The following is a 24,427-nucleotide window of genomic DNA, read 5'->3' as shown; positions in this document are numbered from 1 at the left end:
GTTTTCAAGAGACACTGAGGCCCTGATTAAAGGAAAATAGGAGGTGCACAGCAGGTATAGGCAGGTAGGAACAAATGAGATTCTTATACAGTATAAGAAATGCAAGAGAACATTTGAAACACGAGAACAAATGCAAGTAAGAAATTAGGAGGGCTAAAAGAAGGCATGAAGTTGCTCTAGCAGCAGGGTGAAGGAGAATCCTATAGAATTCGACAGATATATTGAGAGCAAAAGGATTGCAAGGAACAAATTTGGTCCTCTAGAAGATCAGAATGGTAATCCATGTGTGGAGCCAAAACAGATGAGGGAGCTCTTAAATAAATTACTTGCATCTGTATTTACTCAGGAGACGGACACAGACTCTATAGATTTGAGGCAAAGTGGCATCAATTTCATGGACCCAGTACAGTTTACAGAGGAGGAGGTGTTTCCTATCCTGAGGCAAATCAGGGTGGATAAATCAGGGAAGGTATTCCCTCGGATCCTATGGGAGGCAAGTGCAGAAATTGCCAGGGCCCTAGCAGAGATATTAAAATCATCCTTAGTGACAGGAGAGGTACCAGAGGAATGGAGGATAGCCAATGTTGTTCTGTTACTTAAGAAAGGCTCTAAGCATAAGCCAGGAAATTATAGGGCAGTGGGTCTGACATCAGTTGTTGGAATGTTATTGGAAGGCATTCTAAGGGACTGAATATATAAGTATTTGGATAGACATGGACTGATTAGGATAATCAGCATGGCTTTGTGCATGGTAGGTCATGCCTAACTAATCTTGTGACTAGAGGTGTGCCACAGGGATCAATGCTGGTTCCATTGCTGTAAGTCAACTATATCAATGCTCTGGATGATAATAGTTAACTGGATCAGCAAATTTGTGGATGACATGAATATTGGGGGTGTCACAGACAGCAGGGAATGTTTGCAGAGGGATCTACATCAGACGGAAAAATGGGCGGAAAAATGGCAGATGCAATTTAATGCGTTAAACTCCATCATACCCCAGAAACTGGTGGGGAAATTGTCCTTGTTGGGTCTCAACACCTCCCTCTTTAATCAGATACTGGATACAATAAGATACAGTAAGGCTGCAGTCAGTCCATGTGAGCAGCAATATCTCTCATCTCATTACGCTGAGCACGAGCACTCCCCGCTGCTGTTCACACTGCTGACGTGTGACTGTGTCACAGGATCCAGATCAAACCATGTCATCAGGTTTGCGGATGAGACAACAGTGGTTGGCCTTATAAAGTACGATGACGAGACAGAGTATGGAGAGAAGTGCAGTGGCTGGTGGATTGTTGTGAGAACAACCTAAGCCTTAATGTGGGAACGTCAAAGAAAATCATTATGGACTTCAGGAAGGTGCAGATGAACCATCCCCCTCTGCGAATATGTGGCTCCTCCATAGAGAAAGTTCAGTACGTCAAGTTCCTGGGGGTTCACATCACGATGACCTCACCTGATCCCTTAATATCACCTCCCTGAACAAGAAGGCAATCTTCCTAAGAAGATTGAGGCAAGCAAAGCTCCCACCTCCCATTTTAACTGCAGTTTACAGGAGCACCATTAAGAGCATCCTGACAAGTTTCATCTCCATCTAATATGGGAGCAGTCGAGCATCGGACCTGAAGTCCCGACATAGGACAATGAAGACAGCTGAGAGGATTATAGGAGTCTCTCTACCATCCATTGGGAACATTTATCCGGAGCGCTGCATACGCAAGGTTTTTAGTATTATTAAGGATCCCACCCATTCATCCAGCATCCTCTTTGACTTTTTGCCATCAGGCAGAAGACTACGATGCATAAAAGCAAGAGCAGTCTGGATGAGAAGCAGTTTCTTCCCCCAGACCATTAAGCTTCTAAACTCACAGCTGCATTGTATTCAAAATGTCACTGGTTAATCTGTTCCATACCTTACAATATTTAATATTAATGCATTTTAGTTTGTTATTTATGTGTGATTCATTTATAGATTTTATCCTTGTTATCATGTGTTATGTGCTTCACACCCTGGTTTGAAGGAACTTTGTCTCGTGTCTATATACATTATATATGTTATATACATGTATGTAATTAAATGCAATAAACTGCACTTGACTTGGCTTGACTTGACAAGTGCGACGTCTTGTACTTTGGTGGGACCAACCAGGATAGGTCTTACACAGTGAATAGTAGAGGACTGAGGGATCTGGTAGAACAAAGAGACCTAGGAATACAGGTCCATAATTTGTTGATAGTGGGATCACAGGTAGATAGGTCGTAAAGAAAGCTTTTAACACATGGGCCTTCATAAATCAATGTATTGAGTACAGGAGTTGGGATGTTAAGCTGAAGCTGTGTAAGATATTGGTGAGGCCTAATCTGCTTTATTTTGTTCAGTTTGGTCACCTACCTACAGGAAAGGTGTAAATAAGATTGAAAGAGTACAGAGAAAATTTACAAGGATGTTGCAGGGTTTGGAAGACCTGAATTATATGGAAAGATTGAATAGGTTAGAACTTCATTCCTTGGAACATAGAAGACTGAGAGGACATTTGATAGAGGTATACAAAGTAATGAGGGGTATAGATAGGGTAAATGCAAACAGGCTTTTTCCACTGAGATTGGGTGGAACTACAACCAGAGGTCATGAGTTAAGGGTGAAAGGTAAATAGTTTAAGAGGAACATGAGGGGAAACCACTTCACTTAGAGGGTCATGAGAGAGTGGAATGAGGTGCATGTGAGCTTGATTTCAATGTTTAAGCAAAGTTCGGTTAGGTACATGGACAGTAGGGGTATGGAGGGCTATAGTCTCAGTGCAGGTCAATTGGAGTAGGCAGATTAAATGGTTCGTTACAGACTAGATGGGCCAAAGGGCCTGTTTCTGAGCTGTACTTCTTTATGACTCTAAGAATTTTAGATCACTGCATGTCCAATGGGTTCTATGTATGTGGTTATCACATGCACAGAGCACCTGGAGAAACACAATCATATTATAGATAAAATCATTAACTTAGCACACAAAAATACAACACTACCTAGGTATATATAATGTATAACCCACAAACAGCATTTGGTGTTAAAACACCAGGTTTTCTGCGTTTTGGATATGGACTTGGACTATAGACTTCTTACAAGTCTTATAATTTTTTTTTATATTCTGTGTTTTCCACCCAATCTTTCCCATTTTTTTGTGTGCAGGGGAAGGGGATTTGGGGGTCAATGTGCCTGTCCCGTTTTTGTTTGCTTTTTGTGCTGGGAGGAGGGATTTGGGGGTCGATGATCTTTCTTGGTTTTGTGACTCTCTGAAGAAGAATTTCAGAATTGTATACTTTAATAATGAATGAACCTTTGAACCCAGAACAGTGAATGATGCAAGTCATTCAACACATACAAAATGCCTGAGGAACTCAGCAGGTCAGGCAGCATCTATACAAAAGTGTAAACCATTGAAGTTTCAGGCTGAGTTATCCTGATGAAGTGTCTCAGCCTGAAACATCAATTGCTTACTCTTTTTCAGACATGCTGCCTGGGGCCTGCTGAGTCCCTCCAGCATTTTGTGTGTGTTGATTTGGATTTCCAGCATCTGCAGATGTTCTTGTGTTTGCGATGCAACTCATGCAATAGCTCAAGAAAACTATTAGGGGAAAGTCTGCAAAATGTATTTTAGCCACATACATAGAAATGTTACCGTTCACTGCTTCCTTAACTAGGCCACATGTCTTCAGTGTGAGAGGAAACAAAATATATTTCATTTAAGTATTCACTTGATTTTCTGTCAATTCATTTTTCATCACTGAATGTTGCAAGTCATTGTATATGATCAAATTTAGAAATTCAGCCACTTTTACAGTTACTAAGTCTGAATTAAATACTTCAGATGGAGTATGGCTGACAAAGTTGGAAACATTGCAGCATAAAGCACTCCATTTAATTCCACCTCCCAATACTTTGCTGCTGACAGCCCTCTCAGGGTGGGAGGGCACCTACTTTACTAACTCCTAAATTCCTGCAAGCCACATTCATAGCAAAAGGTCAGATCAGGGAGATAAATTCTGCCAAACCTTCAACACAATGCCATCCACTGCAGCCCTAACCCTGCCAGTAGTTCAGATGTGCCCTTAAATATGTCTTTGTTTGAGAATGTAAATTGTCATTCATTTTTTTAGAGAAATGCAACATTAAAGATGAAAAAGAAATTACCTAATTGTTATACTAATTGCATTTTCTTCTTTCCTGATTTCTGCAGCGTTTGATAACAACATATATATACAAGAATATCATTACGTTTGGTGGCTGTAGTGATGACTTTATGCTTGCAGTCAGAAAATTGTCAGAAGGTGTATATGCAAAAGATAAAGCAACACAAAAGCTCCTGTTTGCCTTGTCAAAGCCGAAGGTTTGTATGTTAAATGTCCAAGCCAACTGTACAGAAAACCACTGTTGTGTTATGCACATCTAATATTCTGTAGTAATAAGTAAGTCATCTGTCCTTTATTCATTTGTAAAACAATTGAATCTAAAATAAAAACAATCCTATTTATTCAGCTCCATTACCTTATCAAATAAGCCCAATATGTTTGACAAGTTATGAGAGTTACTTGTGGGTAGCCCTTGCTACTCTCTTTTGAGTGCCATCTCCTGAGAGTAAAGTTCATCAGTGAGTGCTGTGGAGAGTAATTGTTGGGGATGGTTAGGCTGCAGTTTGTACAATTAGTGAGCTACAAATTAATTGTGTGACAAGGTGGGTGGATTTCATTGAGTAGTTGAAGTCCTAATTTATTATGCTGGTTGGCACATGTCTGAGGGTGGTGAAGCAGTTATTGGGATGAGGCCTTTCAGAATTCATTTATTGACCAGTCTTATGAATTCATTGAACTTCATCCAGCACTGTATCCAGGTGCCAGAGATTGATACCTGGGATTTAATGGTAATGTTATTGAATACCAAGGGTAGGTGGTCAGTTTCACTCTTATGATAGTTATTGCCTGCCACGTGAGTCATTCCTGAATGTTGTCTGGATCTTGCTGCATGTCTGCTGGCATGGTCTGCCTCATTTGTAAATAAAGCAATGTATAATTATCAGGGAATATCCTCACCTTTTGCTCTATGATGGATATAAAGGAACTGATACAGTAGTTAATGATGATAGAAACTAGCACATTATTCCCACAAACTTCTATTTGTCAGAGGTAATGAACTGTAATGAAATAAGAGTGGCAGTAAGTTGGGGCTGAGATAATTGACTTCCAACAATCTCCACAGTCCTCATCTTGTGTGAAGTATGGCTCCAAACATGGAGCATTTTCCCTTTCATGCCCAATTGACACATTTTTACCAAGGCATCTTAATACGGCAATCATTCATACTTCATCTCTGAAATCAAGTTGCTGAAATGGATATCTTTTCACTTTCAATGGGGTCTCCAAAACATTATCCATAAACCTGGACACCTTTCTTTCCCATGTGCCACAAATTGTTTTCGCAGTTTAAACATGATTTCTCTATTTGCAATGTGTAAGCCAAAACATGTGCATTATGTGCATAGGGAATTATTTTACAGACTGTTGGGATGTTTATCATCCCTAATTGGTTAACAGCAAAAATAAAGCAGTCACATATTTGTCACTCATTCATGTCAATAGTTAAAACTCCCTTAGAATTAAAGGCAGTCTGCTTTGATACTAATATTTGAAAAGTTGTAGCTGGACAGTTTTACTCATTTTGAAAATAAATGTTGTCATCAACTGAACTCATCAATTTCTGTCTTTATTTTTACAGATCCTAGAAATCACTTCGCTTATAGCCAGCTACATCAATAGTTTCCAATACCAGAAAGGAGCTGTTCACCACCTTTCACTTCCATCTTCACTTTCTGTCCAAACTGCAGGACAAAAATTAAAGGATATGGGAAGCCAACCATTACTTTCACAGGCCAGGCCAACCAAAGGACCAACTTTGTTATAACTATGATGGTAATCAACCTATTGATATTTTCTATACAGTACAATGTTAAAATGCACCTTTAGCAATGTGAAGAAAATATTCTAAAGTTTATTGCACAAAAATGTAGCTGCCTCTGACATTCTGATTACATCCATCCCACCAGCGCCATCAGTGTCTGGACTGGGATCCACAGCTTTTAGGAAAAGCTTTGTTCCAAGCTGAATCCACAATACATTTATTTGGTATTTTATATGCTTAACATGAAGGACAATCCATATTTACAAAGTATAGATAATGCTGTCTTCGAAACTACATGCAAACTTCACACCTTCTGGTTCACATCCATCCTAGGCACCAGCAGCGTCTGAGCTGGTATTCACAGCTTTTAGGAAATGCATTGTTACAAACTAAATCCACAATACATTGTCAGGGAACAGAAGGCGGGTGGCCAAACCCATTTGCTAAATGTAAATGTCCTAAACCCAAAATCACTCTAACAGTCCCTCCTCTTGGCCCTCCTGGACAAAAATAAATTTGTACCAGGAAAGGCCAGTCTAGGAGGATCTACTCAGATAGGGCAGCAAAAAAGCCCTGCCTCGAAACTCCCCCCCCCCCCAATTTTGTGTGCCTCGATATCTACCCTAGCATTCCCTAATCGCTACCTACCAAATGTTAAGCAGAGAGGATGTTCCACAAATTTGAACAAGTCTTTAGAAATGCGGCTTCTTTTGTGTGCCTGTCGGCTCTTTCCCTGCAGGCTGATTGCAGCTTAATCACATTCCTTTGTCTTCAACCCTTCATTCTCTGGTCGCTGAAACTCTCTTTCCAGGAGCACCCACGGGCCCTCTCATCGATGTCCTCTATGTAAATGCCTGCAAGGACCTCTCCCCGGTGGTACCCCCTTCCCAATTATCTGGTTGATTACTGGCCCAACTGCTGAAAGGGCCCAGTTCCTCAGACTCTAGGTGGCTGCTTTCAGATGCCATGTGCAGTCTGAAATGCCATCGAAGTGGTGGAATTTGCTGTCTCTGCTTTAGCTTAAGAATCCTTCCCCATCTATTTTCCAATATTTTTCTATTCTATGCTATTAAACTAATCATCTACCTTCAGCAACCAGCCGCCCTTACAGAGTACCATCATTGTCACATTTTAGCAGGCTATTCATGGTTTTCCAACGTGTTCTCAGTGTCTTCTGCCATGCTGTCAGCATTTTCTGCCTTTGCGTTTCCTCCGGATATGTTTTCATCAGCTGTGGCCAGGTCTGCCATGGCCGGCTGGTGTTCCTGTCTTAGTTTCTCTGTAATTACATGGTTACTGGGTACACTTGATCCCCTGCTCTGTCTGTGGGAGCAACAAGAGGGTGAGTTGTATGCTTTAATCTGGGTCCAGTGTTTCCACTGGCTGCCTCGCCGAGTCTGTACACAGACACACGTATCATTGGTTAAGAGTACCATCTGTGGTCCTATCCACCTGGGGGCAAACCCCGGCCTTTCTGGCAGCACCCTCACCATGACTTGGTCGCTGAGCTGTGGAAGGACTATCCCCTTCCCCTCTGCTCTCTCTGATCAGCGATTCGCTGTTGTTGTTTTGCTGGGTCCTTCAACACTTTAAGTTGGTTACAAAGGTCTTTCACATATTGCGTCATTCTATCCCTGTAAGCCCCAGGCTCCCTGCAACCCGTAATTACCCCATAGGGGAGTCGCATTGCTCGCCCCATCGATACTTCGTAGCGGCTGAGACCCAACGTGCGGTTCAGGGTTGCGCACAATCTCATCAGGATTCCTGGTAATACATCAACCCATGTCTTTCCTGTCTCAGTTATAGCTTTGGCTAACGCATTCTTGATTGTTCAGTTCATCCTTTCTGCCATTCCTGAACTCTGGGGGTTGTAGGGTACATGGAAACGTTGTTGAATCCCTAGCAGTTGGCACATTTCCTTCATCACTTTCCCCATGAAATGTCCTCCCTGAGCTGGGGTTCCCCACCTTGGGAGGATTTCCTGAACTAGGATCCATGCAGTGGTGCGGGCGGTGCAGTCCCTTGTTGGGAAAGCCTCTGCCCACCAGGTGAAGTGATCCATAATTACTAGCCAGTAGCTTTTCCCCCTGCTTTTTGGCAGGTGCCCTGTGAAGTCTGTCTGGATGTTTTCCCAGGGTCCCCTCGACTGAGACTGATTTGTCAGCTGTAGTTTTCTGCCCTTACCAGGGTTATGCTGGGCACAAATGATACAACAGCAGCAGAATTTCTCAACATCCCTGCCCATCCCTGGCCACCACCAGTCCTGCCAGAGGGTTGTGATCATGCTCTGCCTTCCCTGATGCATTACCCCATGATGTAACTTCAGCAGTATCTGCCTAATACATGGTGGGGCCACCGCGACTCTTCCCTTCCCGTGTGTCCAGCTCCCGTCTGGTCCCTCCTTTGCTCCCTTTCTCCGCCACCTCTCCTCTTCTGCCTCCACCTCTTCATACAAGGGGTGATTGATAAGTTCGTGGCCTAAGATAGAAGGAGTCAATTTTAGAAAACCTAGCACATTTATTTTTCAACATAGTCCCCTCCTACATGTACACACTTAGTCCAGCGGTCGTGGAGCATACGGATCCCTTCTTTGTAGAAGTGGTCCGCAGCACGGGTGATTGATAAGTTCGTGGCCTAAGGTAGGAGGAGATGACTTATTAACTTAAAACTTTCTGCATTATCACTCAAAGAGTTGAACTGCATGTGCATATAATGAGAGCGTCTTGGACCTCCAGATGGTCCACAGCGGGGGTGATTGATAAGTTTGTGGCCTAAGGTAGAAGGAGATGAGTTATACAGCTCTCGTTACATGCACGTGCAGTTCAACTCTTTGAGTGAAAATGCAGAAAGATTGAAGTTAATAACTCATCTTCTTCTACCTTAGGCCATGAACTTATCAATCACCCCTGCTGTGGACCACTTTCTGGAGGTCCAAGACGCTGACTTCTACAAAGAAGGGATCCGTATGCTCCACAACTGCTGGACTAAGTGTGTAAATGTAGGAAAAATAAATGTGCTAGGTTTTCTAAAGTTGACTCCTTCTACCTTAGGCCACGAACTTATCAATCACCCCTCGTATAATTTTACTAAACTGACTTCTGTCGTTCCTTCCTGCGCACTTGCAATTTCAATTGCCTCTTGTTCCCCTGCTGCCTTATTCACAGTAATGTCTGCCCTCGGAGGGACAGGAAAAACTTTATGTTCTGGAGACAAGCCATTCAGGATTGTTGCAGGGCCCGCCACTATGGGATACAATCTCAGCCTGGTCTTAAGGGCGGTATAGCCTGTTGTTAATGGATATGATTCACTGGGCTTTACTGGCCATATAGGCGAGTTAGTAGTGGCTGCAGTCTCTCTGAGTATCCCCTGCTGATTTTGTTCCTTCGCTATACCCTGAACAGTGGTCAGTGCATCAGTTTTTATAGAGTACTGCTAATGGGGTTTATACAGACCCTCCTCTACTTTAACTGGGCTTATCTTTACTCGACCACAATCTTGCTTGTGTCTAGCCCACATAACTGGGAACTGCTGACAAAGTAACCCATAGACACCATCCTGACTCCACTCTCTGGTGATCGAGGCAGCTGCGACTATGCTAGCCAGGTTGTGTATTCTGTTGGTTGTATGCGTTCGCTGCCCCTGACTTGTCCATATTATTTCTCCCTTTCCCGAATCAATACCATCTCCTGCTTCCCTTAGGATGTCTATTCCAAGGATAGTGCCCTCGATATTTGGACATACCCAGAAATATACCGGAAGCTGCACTCCCTTGATTTCTAGTATTTGCGATTCACTTCTTTCTGCCTTCACTATTTTCCCTCCTACACCCCGAATATAAAGGCCCATCCGGTTGTTGGCAAGGGTAAGTCTGTTGTCGATACTGATGCCCCTGTGTCCTCTAACATATCGCATTGCCATCCCCCTAACGTTGCTGTTGTGTACATCTGTGGGTCACCAGCGCTGGCAGTGGGGCCCACCGCCACATCTTTTTCTGACCTAGATTGGTCAGACTGGGTACTGATGGGTTGAGAGATTGTGTGTCTGCTGTGGCGTTCGCCTGTTTTTCTTTCTTCTGTTTCGGACACTGCCTCCAACCATGTCCCAGTAGGCCACACCTGTAGCATATCAACTCCTGTACCCTCCCACATCTATTCCAGCAATTCCTTGTTTCGTGCCCTGGCTGCCGGTAAGCAAAACAAACTCTCTGGGACATCACAGCAGCTGCATCCACTATAGCCACTTTACGATCTCTCTTGCACTCTTTTCCGTCTATCTCATTTGGCCCGGGAAACTATCGCAGAGTAGGTCGACCCCACCATTATGACTAAATCTAAAACTTCCTGGTGGGCTGAACTCAGGCCTTCCTTCAGCATTTTCAGGAAGACTTGGTCGTCCCTCCCTGGATTATCCAACCCTGAATACTCCTCATATGCATGATATTTACGTTCTGCATAATCCATGGCCGTCTCATCAACTTTTTGAATTACTGCCACTATCGCTCGCCAGTTACTTTCACCTCCCCCCAGTCGCTGCTTCATTTCCCCTTTAAAAAAGTGATATCTTTCTTCATTGCTGGCTTTCCCAGTAGTTGCCCAGGTACCATCCTGCACCCCCTGGGCCATCCTGTCCCACATATTCCTCGGGCACTTCGCTTTTACCGACAAGTGTATATCTTTAGGGTGTATCTGGTGAATTTCAACCATTTTCTCAAGCTTACGCCAGAATTCTGAATTCCCACAGGCAACCATAAATGAGGGCAACTCAGACAAAATGCTCTGTTTCTCCCCGGGGGGTGAAGGGCTTATGAATAGTTGTAATCAAGGTCAAGGGCTGGCTTGGATCATCAGGGTTCTCAACCTGACGTTGCCTGACCTCAATAGGTGCCATTCTGGTAGATCTATCTGGGTAAAACCTCTCCCTGAGATATCTCCACACTAATTCCCACACTACGCAAAATATAAAAGGCAGGCAGTTAAACAGCACATAGTTAAAACTACAGAGTATGTACTCCACAATCTGCCACTTTTGAACACCTGAACTCATGATGCCTGCTGTATTCCTTTGCATCACACTTGCAAACATATACACTAAAATACGGCTCCCCAAACGAGTATACACGCCCCCACTCTGGTGTCCCAAACCGTCGGTAACCACCCTTCACAACTGGTGGCTCCGTCTCACCAAGTTAACACGCAAAGTTTCCCCACTTACAGAAACACACATGCATGCGTACACACTACTTTTATATTTACCAGTTCAGTTCTCCGCGTTTGTGATACCTCGTGTTCGCGTGTACCACCAACCCGAACAGATCCAAGTGTGAGTGCTATTTTAGAAAAATACTCACCAACTTAGACTGCTAGGATCGCTGGCCACATGATGGGTCATGAAGGTATCCCACTCCTGCCACCAGATATTGTTGCGTGAATGAAATCACTGGACAGAGTGTTACTGGTAGATACAAAGCAGCTTCTTTATTTGACAAAACAAGGTACAGCAGGCATCATACAGAGACGCTTTCAGTGGAAAGCTCTGCTGGCTCAGTGTGGGGCTCAATATTTATTTGCTAAACACAAAGGGCAATCCATATTTACAAAGTATAGATAATGCTTTCTTTTGAAACAGCATGCAAACTTCACACCTTCTAGTTCACATCCTTCCCAGGTGCCAGCAGTGTCTGAACTGGTATTCACAGCTTTTAGGAAATGCGTTGTTACAAATGGACTGGGATTCACAGTTTTTAGGAAATGCATTGTTACAAACTAAATCCACGGTACATTGTCAGGGAATAGAAGACTGGTGGCCAAACCAATCTGCTAAATGACCTAAATCCAAAAATCACTCTAACAGCTGCCTCTGAAATTTTAATTAACATTGGTAAGACCTTTAATTCCTTTAGAGTGAAGATAGCATTCAAGTATTTGAACTACAAAACAGTTGTATATTTTTTCTCTGTTAAACAAGGCTCTTGCTCTCCTGGATAGATGGCAATCAAACTAAGTGCCATGTTGCGTACATGGCCACTGAACAATAGTTACATTCTCAATTCTCAACTAAAATAATGAAGGGACCTGATCTATTTCAATATCTGTGTAATGATGATTAAAATTATATTATTCACTTCTAGTTTATAGTGTAAATATCAAATGACTTTTTTGTTGGATGTCAAGTATTTAAGTCAAATGTGACGGTTTCTCTGAGACAAATAACCACACTATGCTTTTTTTTACAGATTTATTTTTATCTTAGTTACCTTCTAAATCATATCTTAAAGATTTGCATCTTTCTGGTCAGGGAGAGTGAGGAGGTGATAGAGAGGAGTTGCAGGCAGGTGGTCACGCCGGGACCACGGGAGGCAGACAAGTGGGTCACGGTTAGGAGGGGGAAGGGGAAAAGTCAGGTAATAGGGAGTACCCCGGTGGCTGTGCCCCTTAACAACAGGTACTCCTGTTTGAGTACTGTTGGGGGAGACAGCTTACCCGGGGGAAGCGACAGTGGCCGTGCCTCCGGCACAGAGTCTGGCCCTGTAGCTCAGAAGGGTAGGGCAAGGAAGAGGAGGGCAGTTGTGATAGGGGACTCGATAGTAAGGGGGTCAGATAGGCGATTCTGTGGACGCAGTCCAGAGACCCGGATGGTAGTTTGCCTCCCTGGTGCCAGGGTCTGGGATATTTCTGATCGTGTCCAAGATATCCTGAAGTGGGAGGGTGAGGAGCCAGAGGTCGTGGTACATATAGGTACCAATGACATAGGTAGGAAAAGGGATGAGGTCCTGAAAGGAGAATATAGGGAGCTAGGAAGGGAGTTGAGAAAAAGGACCGCAAAGGTAGTAATCTCGGGATTACTGCCTGTGCCACGCAACAGTGAGAGTAGGAATGCGATGAGGTGGAGGATAAATGCGTGGCTGAGGGATTGGAGCAGGGGGCAGGGATTCAAGTTTTTGGATCATTGGGACCTCTTTTGGCGCAGGCGTGACCTGTACAAAAAGGACGGGTTACACTTGAATCCTAGGGGGACCAATATCCTGGCAGGGAGATTAGCGGGGGCTACTGAGGTGACTTTAAACTAGAATGGTTGGGGGGTGGGAATCAAATTAAAGAGGCTAGGCGTGAGGAGGTTAGTTCACAACAGGGGGATGGGAACCAGTGCAGAAAGACAGAGGGGTGTAAAGTGAGGGTAGAAGCAAAAAGTACAAAGGAGAAAAGTAAAAGTGGCAGGCCGACAAATCCAGGGCAAGCATTAAAAAGGGCCACTTTTCAACATAATTGTATAAGGGCTAAGAGAGGTGTAAAAGAGCGCCTGAAGGCTTTGTGTGTCAATGCCAGGAGCATTCGTAACAAGGTGGATGAATTGAAAGTGCAGATTGTTATTAATGATTATGATATAGTTGGGATCACAGAGACATGGCTCCAGGGTGACCAGGGATGGGAGCTCAACGTTCAGGGATATTCAATATTCAGGAGGGATAGACATGAAGGAAGGGGAGGTGGGGTGGCGTTGCTGGTTAAAGAAGAGATTAATGCAATAGAAAGGAAGGACATAAGCCGGGAAGATGTGGAATCGATATGGGTAGAGCTGCGTAACACTAAGGGGCAGAAGACGCTGGTGGGAGTTGTGTACAGGCCACCTAACAGTAGTAGTGAGGTCAGAGATGGTATTAAACAGGAAATTAGAAATGTGTGCAATAAAGGAACAGCAGTTATAATGGGTGACTTCAATCTACATGTAGATTGGGTGAACCAAATTGGTAAAGGTGCTGAGGAAGAGGATTTCTTGGAATGTATGCGGGATGGTTTTTTGAACCAACGTGTCGAGGAACCAACTAGAGAGCAGGCTATTCTGGACTGGGTTTTGAGCAATGAGGAAGGGTTAATTAGCGATCTTGTCATGAGAGGCCCCTTGGGTAAGAGTGACCATAATATGGTGGAATTCTTCATTAAGATGGAGAGTGACATAGTTAATTCAGAAACAAAGGTTCTGAACTTAAAGAGGGGTAACTTTGAAGGTATGAGACGTGAATTAGCTAAGATAGACTGGCAAATGACACTTAAAGGATTGACGGTGGATATGCAATGGCAAGCATTTAAAGGTTGCATGGATGAACTACAACAATTGTTCATCCCAGTTTGGCAAAAGAATTAATCAAGGAAGGTAGTGCACCCGTGGCTGACAAGAGAAATTAGGGATAGTATCAATTCCAAAGAAGAAGCATACAAGTTAGCCAGAGAAAGTGGCTCACCTGAGGACTGGGAGAAATTCAGAGTTCAGCAGAGGAGGACAAAGGGCTTAATTAGGAAGGGGAAAAAAGATTATGAGAGAAAACTGGCAGGGAATATAAAAACGGACTGTGAAAGCTTTTATAGATATGTAAAAAGGAAAAGACTGGTAAAGACAAATGTAGGTCCCCTGCAGACAGAAACAGGTGAATTGATTATGGGGAGCAAGGACATGGCAGACCAATTGAATAATTACTTTGGTTCTGTCTTCACTAAGGAGGACATAAATAATCTTCCAGAAATAGTAGGGGACAGAGGGTCCAGTGAGATGGAGGAACTGAGCGAAATACATGTTAGTAGGGAAGTGGTGTTAGGTAAATTGAAGGGATTGAAGGCAGATAAATCCCCAGGCCCAGATGGTCTGCATCCTAGAGTGCTTAAGGAAGTAGCCCAAGAAATAGTGGATGCATTAGTGATAATTTTTCAAAACTCGTTAGATTCTAGACTAGTTCCTGAGGATTGGAGGGTGGCTAATGTAACTCCACTTTTTAAAAAAGGAGGGAGAGAGAAACCGGGGAATTATAGACCGGTTAGCCTAACGTCGGTGGTGGGGAAACTGCTGGAGTCAGTTATCAAGGATGTGATAACAGCACATTTGGAAAGCGGTGAAATGATCGGACAAAGTCAGCATGGATTTGTGAAAGGAAAATCATATCTGACGAATCTCATAGAATTTTTTGAGGATGTAACTAGTAAAGTGGATAGGGGAGAACCAGTGGATGTGGTATATTTGGATTTTCAAAAGGCTTCTGACAAGGTCCCACACAGGAGATTAGTGTGCAAACTTAAAGCACACGGTATTGGGGGTAAGGTATTGGTGTGGGTGGAGAATTGGTTAGCAGACAGGAAGCAAAGAGTGGGAATAAACGGGACCTTTTCAGAATGGCAGGCGGTGACTAGTGGGGTACTGCAAGGCTCAGTGCTGGGACCCCAGTTGTTTACAATATATATTAATGACTTGGATGAGGGAATTAAATGCAGCATCTCCAAGTTTGCGGATGACATGAAGCTGGGTGGCAGTGTTAGCTGTGAGGAGGATGCAGGGTGACTTGGATAGGTTGGGTGAGTGGACAAACTCATGGCAGATGCAATTTAATGTGGGTAAATGTGAAGTTATCCACTTTGGTGGCAAAAATAGGAAAACAGATTATTATCTGAATGGTGGCCGATTAGGAAAAGGGGAGGTGCAACGAGACCTAGGTATCATTATACACCAGTCATTGAAAGTGGGCATGCAGGTACAGCAGGCGGTGAAAAAGGCGAATGGTATGCTGGCATTTATAGCAAGAGGATTCGAGTACAGGAGCAGGGAGGTACTACTGCAGTTGTACAAGGCCTTGGTGAGACCACACCTGGAGTATTGTGTGCAGTTTTGGTCCCCTAATCTGAGGAAAGACATCCTTGCCTTAGAGGGAGTACAAAGAAGGTTCACCAGATTGATTCCTGGGATGGCAGGACTTTCATATGAAGAAAGACTGGATGAACTGGGCTTGTACTCGTTGGAATTTAGAAGATTGAGGGGGGATCTGATTGAAACGTATAAGATCCAAAAAGGATTGGACAGGCTAGATACAGGAAGATTGTTTCTGATGTTGGGAAATTCCAAAACGAGGGGCCACAGTTTGAGGATAGAGGGTAAGCCTTTTAGGACCGAGATTAGGAAAAACTTCTTCACACAGAGAGTGGTGAATCTGTGGAATTCTCTGCCAGAGGAAACAGTTGAGGCCAGTTCATTGGCTATATTTAAGAGGGAGTTAGATATGGCCCTTGTGGCTACGGGGGTCAGGGGGTATGGAGGGAAGGCTGGGGCGGGGTTCTGAGTTGGATGATCAGCCATGATCATAATAAATGGCGGTGCAGGCTCGAAGGGCCGAATGGCCTACTCCTGCACCTATTTTCTATGTTTCTATGTTTCTATTTACATCTCTGGCCATAAAGTTTATCTTTGCTTAACAACAAGCAAAATAAAAAGTGAAAATCATGTAATGCGCTTCTCTCCACTGCCCCCCTGCCCCCCACAACCCATATAAAAATATTAAGAAACAAACAGACATTACTAACTTAGAGTGGCACAATGGTGCAACTGATAGAGTTACTTCCTCACAGCTCCAGTAACCCAAACTTGATAGCAATCTCCAGTGGTGAAGAGTGCATGTTCTCCTTGACACCATTTCGATTTCTTCTAGGTGCTCTGGTTTCTTCCTACATTCCAAGAGTATATGAGTTGGTAGCTTAATTGGTCGCTCTAAATCAGGGGTCCCCAACCTTTTTTGCACCATGGACCGGTTTAATATTGACAATATTCTTGCTGACCAGGGGGAGGGTGTTCAAGTCGGGTTAAGCTCACCTCAACATGTCTTTTACGGTTAGGGTTGCCAACTTTCTCACTCCCAAATAAGGGACAAAAGTAGCGGTCAAATTCCGGGACACTTTACCCCAGGGAAGACTACCATGACCATGAAGCCTTGCGTGGGCACCCGTGTGCACATGAGTGACGTGCGCATGCGCGTACGTGCTGATTTTTTTCCCCCACAAATCGGTTTTGCCTTCATCTTTCCAACTATACTGTACATACATTATTTCTACTTTATATAGGCTGTGTATTTATCATATCATTCCTGCTTTTACTATATGTTAGTGTTATTTATTTTTGGTTTTATGGTATGATTTGTTAGGTTATTTTTTGGGTCTGGGAACGCTCAAAAAAAATTTCCATATGAATTAATGGTAATTGCTTCTTCGCTTTACGCCATTTCGGCACGAAAGGTTTCATAGGAATGCTCTACCTTAGCAGGGGAAATACGGGACAAGGGCGGTCCCGTATGGGACAAGCCAATTTAGCCCAATATACGGGATGTCCTAGCAAATACGGGACAGTTGGCAACCCTATGTTCAAGTTCAACAGTGCGTGACAGGGAATGAAGAAAGGTGCAGTTGACTCATATCATTTCCTTGCGGCCTGGTAGCACATGCTCTGTGGCCCGGTACCAGTCTGCGGCCCGGTGCTTGGGGACCGCTGCTCTAAATTGTTCATATGTGTAAGTGAGTGGTAGTATCTGGGGAAAGTTAATGCACATGTAAGGGGCCTTAGTGTACACAGGTGCTTGAAGTGTACACTAATGCCCTGATGGACGACATGGACTTGATGGATCATAAGTCCTGTTTCCATGTTCTATGACTCTAATAATACTTAACTTCCAGCACAAAGGTACTAGGAAAATTTCAATGAATAAGGCAATCTAAAATGTTGTTGCCATAGATATTGCAAGCCATGAAAAAGATTCATCTTCTTTATCCTTCGGGGATGATCCTACCACTCGCCCAGCATGGCATCCATTCATTTCGTAAATATTTCTGGATTTATTTCCACTGCTGCTCTGTCTAGAAGATTTTCCATGTTAATTTTACATGAAGACTATCTTCCTGACATGGATATTGTTTGATGGTTTAATATTATCTTTATAGTGAAACAGTATATGTCACTGTGGATGTACTGCTGTATAGAGAAACATTGTGTCTACAACTTGAAATGCCTACATTCCTCCAGTCTTGCTGTCCAACTTCCGAGGTTCTCGGCTGTCCCCAGTACCTGAGATTCCATTGTCACTCGGTAGCCAGTATTTAAGGAGTGGAATTGGTTTAAGGAATACAGTTTGAGTGTGGCATTAATCAATTGCAACCATTATCTTTCAGTCTTTTTCAATATTCTGCTTGATTTGATGATTAATGCGCTGCATGATTAAATATTACTTTTTTTTTTAATTTCCACACCATCTAATCATTTTCAACTTCACCACATGTAATATTAACAACATTCAGAAGTGTTCATAATACCAAAAAGTTTTTTAAAAATTATTTATTGTCTCAGAAATTCAAAGTCAAAGGCTAGATTACTGACAATTTGATTGTGTAATTCTAAGTGATCAATACAAAAAAGACAAATGGTGAAGCAGAACAAAACATCAAAATATGAAATGTAATAAATATTTGCCAAGTATTTCATAATATCATGCTAGTAAACTAGTCCTTCATTCACCTCTACAATTGATTATCTTGTTTCCTTATGTTTGTTCATTTACTTTTCCTATGCTATGAAATCATTTTTGATCCCTCCAATTGGTCATCATATAGCTCCTCCCCAGCTCAGAGACACCCAACTTACATACGGCCCATGTATGCAATCATTTGGGAGACTAGTGTTATGGATATGCCAGTTACTCAGGGGTTGCAGGCAGGTTCTGCTGCCTGAGAACTCAGTTTGCGCCCACATTTCTGATGTGAACTGTTTGTGTTACAAATAATTCACAGGAATGGAACCTGGGAGAACATCTGTACAAAAACAGGCAACTCCCCACAACAAAATCAACACTTTTTCTCCATAAATATCCATCGTCTTAATCATCTTTGCCCGGTGTCTTTTATCTTCATAACTAACAGCAGACCAGATTATAAATGTCATTGAGAATGGAAGTATATTTTCAACTACCTCTTCCGCTTTATCATTTGTTCCCACCAATCTTGCAGAATCTAGCCTTGTTTTGCTTTAGTCCCATCTTTCTCTCATTTCTTTTTCATCTCAGTCCCTAACCCCACCTTCCAATATCATCCTGTCCACAAGTCCATCTATACGTGCAGCCTCTTCCTTGCAATGTCTATTCAACAATGTATTATGCTATGCATGACAAATTACATTTATTCTTAGTTATTAATGTTACGACTTTTTAAATAGATAAAACCTTTTACTTGGCTGTCAATCATAGTGTTAATAATTCTAACAGAGATCTTTTATTTCTTTCAAAGGAATCAAAACTATTGTGCTGCAATAGAGCTAATGTCAGAGAAGAATCGTAAATATTCTTCCACCTCACACATTCAGGAGGAAGAACAGAAAAATAACATTAATTATTGTTTCCAAAGGCCTGAAAAAGAAGAAATATTGGAATAAAAACAGAAAATGATCAGACAGCATTGAGAAATGATCTCAGACCTGTAACTGTCGAATGTTTTCCTTTCCACAGAAGCTGTCTGACCTGCTGTGTATTTTTTTGCATTTTGTATCTTTAGATTTCCAACAAATGCAACTTTTTTTTGATTCCCCAAAGAAATATTAGTGCAGATTCAGTCCTTTTATTTTTACCAGAGTTGTTTCCTTGAATATAATGTAAAGTACTGACCATAAGTAGCATGTCAAAATATACACTATAAATTAATTCACAGCAATAATTCAGATTATAGAACAGTAACCAAATTGTTGGAATTGACGCAGAATCCTTTTCTAATGAATAAAACAAAATTCAGCATAATGACAATATTAAACCATGTATTCTGGAACTTGTTATTGGAGGCATCCTGCCAGTTGTCTGGCATTTTCTTTAATACAGTGCATTGGAAGATAGATTAACAAGTGCAACCACTGTGCTCTGTGCTTTCTGATAACATTGCTCAGAGAGTTCCCTTTCTTGCACCCAAAAATGCAGCTGGCCCAATTCAAGAAGAAGAAGAAGCAAATGTAATTCTTACAAATTTTCATTCCTGCAACTGTAGAGTTGTTCTACATTTTTACATTCTACGTTTAATTGCATGAAGGACAAACAAGGTTCCTCTGGTATAAAATGTGATGCCAGCTAAGAGATTGTACAGCACTGGTGACCCATGTTTCAGAAATTCTTTCAAATCCATGCAGTACTTCTAAGTAAATATTTGAAGAATCCAAACAATTGAGTCCTACTTAGCACTTACCTGTATATTAAACCAACTTTAAATTCCAAACCCAAGAGATTCTGCAGATGCTGGAAGTCCAGAGTAACAGAGTTTAAATACCAAATACTGTATCTCATTTTGCATATAATAATAACTAGTCCATAAAGTAACTAAGTTTTGGATAGTTACTGTTGTAAATATCTTGTTATTAATAGAATGGGAAGCTTAATTTCAATTATTTGTTTTTCTTTTTGTCAGTCTCCTTTTTTCTATATTAGCATTTTCAATGCTCTTAATTAATTAATTCAGTGCTCTTCCAATTAAGCAAATAAAATGCCCTTGGAATCTGAATACTGCTTGTGTATAAAATTGAAACTCATTGTACCATTCCTTCTCTATATTCATCTATTCTAGTTCCTCAGACTAGCATAATGCTGCCTGACTGAAATATTCCCTAGACTTTAAAGTCACTTTTTTGTACCCAAAATAAATGCCAATTCTTCATCTGATCATACCTCTTAACTTCCCTCATCTGTTCTAAAACTAGAGCCCTGCCCAATCAATGTCAACAGATGGAAGGTATTTCATCTGTATTTCCTTTGGTCCTGTCCTTCACTTGGTTTCTAGCCAAAAAAAAATAGCTTTTGTTTATTCTCTTAAGTCCATGTGTGGGCACGTGGCCACGTGGTTAAGGCATTAGACTAGCGACCTGAAGGTCGTGAGTTCGAGCCCCAGCCGAGGCAACGTGTTGTGAACAAGGCACTTAATCACACATTGCTCTGCGACGACACTAGTGCCAAGCTGTATGGGTCCTAGTGCCCTTCCCTTGGACAACATTGATGTCATGGAGAGGGGAGACTTGCAGCATGGGCAACTGCTGGTCTTCCATACAACCTTGCCCAGGCCTGCGCCCTGGAGAGTGAAGACTTTCCAGGCGCAGATCCATGGTCTCGCAAGACTAACAGATGCCTTAAATAAGTCCTGAAACATGGTTAGATTAATAAATTTCAATAGAATACTTAAGGATTCATATTCCTGTTTTAAGTTCTTGATCAATAAGCAGTAGCTCTTTTTACCATTGTCTAGTCCATCTAATGCATACTGTTGTGAAGGGGAATATTTTCTAACCACCAATCTGAGCTGGAACAGCAGAACACTAGATGGTGTAAATCTGAAAGAAAGTTAGGAAATGTTAGGCCTTAGTTAGGTGACACCTGCAGGATGGGAAACAGAGTTAAAGTTTCAAGTCAATGACCTTTCTTCAGAACTGACAAAAGCACATCAATCTGAAACAGTAAGTGTTTCTTTCTCCAGAGAGGCTGAGAATCTCATTGAGGAGTTAATTTAGTTTTCCTTATTATTGCATTCTAAGGTTAGGTTCAGTGTGTACCTCCACTATTAGCCAAGGATGACCTTGTTTATTCAGCTTGGTTGAAACCTGAATGTTGTCACCTGAAAGAACAGTTGGCACCCTTACATGTATACAGAATTACCTATCTAGCATTTAAATCTGAATATACCAACAACAATAATTGCTGCAAATGCACTTAGACTAATTGTGTTATCAATTTCAAAGATAAGCATACTTTTAATCAAATCTCATTTAACAATGCATTGGATATAACCTTCATTTAAAGTCAAGCAGGACTAATGTGAAGTTCATTTTTCAGGTGTCATGACTGGACTTCCAGTTCTAAATATGCACTACTTTTGCAAAGATGTATATCAATATTAAATGATGTAAATACATTATTAATTATACTATCTTTATTAGTTTCGTATCTCGGTTCCAAACAAACTTGTTTTCTTCATTAATAACTGTTCCTAGTGTGTCTGTTATTTAAGAAGCCTCATCTGTTAAGTTCCAGAATTCTGGTTGCTACAATGATTTGAAACTACAGAAGATTCTAACAACCTGTTGTGGTTGATAATAAAATTCCCTTGGGTTTAATGCTGGAATTTGTCCATTCCATTAATAAGTGTTATACTGTTTGAATGCACTGAGTGCCAATAACCACACAATTAAATCTTTTATTTTACTTTTACTAATGTTACAAAAATAAAAATTCTGACTGTATTTCATTTTTGTTGCAAATACATAACTCTTTGGGTTTGTAACATGTAAACAGTAACATGTTTCCATGTTCTTTTTTTCTTTCAATCAGATGGTACATTAAGAAAGATTTTATTTTAGAATATCAATAAATGCACAGTATATTACGTTCTGCTTTTATATCATAATGTTCCATGAAATATTACATGTCAGAATTCATATAACATTAATTTCATTGTACCAGAATGCACCTGTTTATTTATATTATTACTACAAGTATTTATGTCATAGTTTAGTTACATCACCATAAAAACTTGTTCATATTTCACTTGACGTTTTCAATTTTAAGTTAGCAAAGTAGCAAAATAATTCTTTTAAAACTATTGCTATGAACAAAGTTAATTTCATAATTAAATAGTGAGAGATGATCTGGAATACATCTCCACACAGTTGTATTTTCTTAGTACAAAGGCCTTTAAAACATTTTTAGTTTATATTCTATTTAATGCAGAAACTTAATGTACAATACCAATGTTCAATTATTTATATTGCAATATATTTGAATGGAACTGATTATTTCACAGAGTTATTTAACATTTAATAAACAATGCACTGTTAACTTCAAACTGATTTGCATTTGTCTTTAAACATTATTACTTTAAAATATGCCTATAGTCACATGATTGTAAAAAGAATCACTGCCTCAAAACAAAATATTCACAGTAGAGCACACTCTCAGCGGCCTAATAAACTGGTCTTCTGATACTTTAGTGCATCCACTTCAAGATTCGCCAATGTTGTGCTTTCAGAGATCCTCTTTTGCACATCACTTGTAACACATGGTTATTTGAGTTTCTGTCACCTTCCTGTCAGCTTAAACCAGTCTGGCTATTCTCCCCTGATCTTCCCCACAGAACTGCTGCTTACTGGATGTTCTTTGTTCTTCATACCATTCTCTGTAAACTCTGAAGACTGTTGTGCGTGAAAATCCCAGGAGATCAGCAATTTCTGAGATACTCAAACTACCCCATCCGGTACCAACAATCATTCCATGGTCAAAGTCACTTTGATTACATTTCTTACCCATTCTGATGTTTGGTCTGAACAACAACTAAACCACTTGACCATTTCTGCATGCTTTAATGCATTATGTTGCTGCCGTGTGATTGACTGGTTAGAGATATATGCACGAACAAGCATTAATAAAGTGGCATTTAGTCATTCGTTCATATTTGGCCCTGTAAAGATTTGTGCAATTGCAATCTGTAAATTTGTTAAACTGTACACCTTCCAAGGACATCTCATTTGTCTATTTCAGTATGTGTAGCCAATGATACTAAATCCAGCATTATTCCCTGTGCCACAGGTTTCAAACTTAATGTCTTTTCAATAATTCTTCCTTTAGGTTTGCAACAGGCATTTAGCAAGTTTTGGCCCCTAACATTTAAAACGCAGCCAAAGGAATATTCCTTAATTCTTACTATTAGTGTTGTGCATACGGTAAAATTCCAACACTTGAGAATTTAGTGGTGCCAGAATAACATATTTTCCAGACTATTGGTTATGTTATTTCTATTAATTCTGTTACAAGAATCACCCCTTGTAATAATGATCAGTGAGGCACAGAGAACCTGATTTACTGGCAAGTAGCTTTTATTGTTTCACCTAAAAAGCACATGGGCTCACAAACTATCTACCTGCATACACCCTACTAGAATCCCTGACCCTCCATGAACAGTCAATGAAGAGGAAAGGTATTACCCGGGAAAGAAGTCTACGCTGGCCTGGTGTTTCTCGTAGTCCCAATCTCCATATGTCCGTGGGGTCCTCCCTCTCCACTATGGTCAGTCTCCGGGTGCTGGAGAGTTATCGCCCCTGCATATTTGGAGTTCCTGAGTCTTATACAGTACTGTTCCTCATCAATTGAACTGTTGGATCTCCATCCCATTGCCTCGAGGTCACCTGACCTACCCGGGTTACCTTCTTACTGGTCATCGTACAGGGCTACAACCGACATTGTTTCAGGGTTCTGCCCACCCCAGACTAGTGTATTTGAGTCTTTCAACTCTGACTGGTTTAGACCAGATAAATGAGGCAACCCAGACAGTGTCTAATACGGTTACAGATTCCTTCTTTGGTAGGTCTGGCATTTTACACAAGTTGCTACTCCTCTAAGAATGGTCTCAGATTTAGTAGGTCATTACCTGAAGTTCTTTGTCCACATTCAATTGCTCTGATTAGATTGTCCCAGAGTCAAGCATCAGTTCAGAGTCCACGACCTTTACATAACAAATAGCTACTTGTTTGAGAATGGTCTCAGGTTTAGCAGATCATTGCCTGAAACTTCCTGTGTCCACATTCTGTTGCTCTGATTAGATTTTCCAAGAGCAAGAATCAGTTCAGAGTCCACAAAACGGGGAGAAACAAAGAGAAAGATATTTATCTTAGGATCAT

General features: G+C 41.4%; 1 protein-coding gene across 1 annotated transcript in view; it reads left to right on the top strand.

Moving 5' to 3' along the window:
* The window catches only part of LOC134350465 (pleckstrin homology domain-containing family H member 2-like), a 145,168-nt gene extending 122,590 nt beyond the window's left edge, over positions 1-22,578 (top strand). The window contains exons 29-31 of the mRNA XM_063055678.1: positions 4,233-4,382; positions 5,765-5,958; positions 19,021-22,578. Of these exons, the coding sequence (XP_062911748.1) occupies positions 4,233-4,382; positions 5,765-5,950 (336 nt within the window). The 3' untranslated portion in view covers positions 5,951-5,958; positions 19,021-22,578. The remainder of the gene's footprint in view (positions 1-4,232; positions 4,383-5,764; positions 5,959-19,020) is intronic.
* Positions 22,579-24,427: the final 1,849 nt, after the last annotated feature.

The sequence above is a fragment of the Mobula hypostoma genome, chromosome 8 (genome assembly GCF_963921235.1).
Source record: "Mobula hypostoma chromosome 8, sMobHyp1.1, whole genome shotgun sequence".
Classification (NCBI taxonomy): domain Eukaryota; kingdom Metazoa; phylum Chordata; class Chondrichthyes; order Myliobatiformes; family Myliobatidae; genus Mobula; species Mobula hypostoma.
This window is presented reverse-complemented; position numbering and strand designations above follow the sequence as displayed.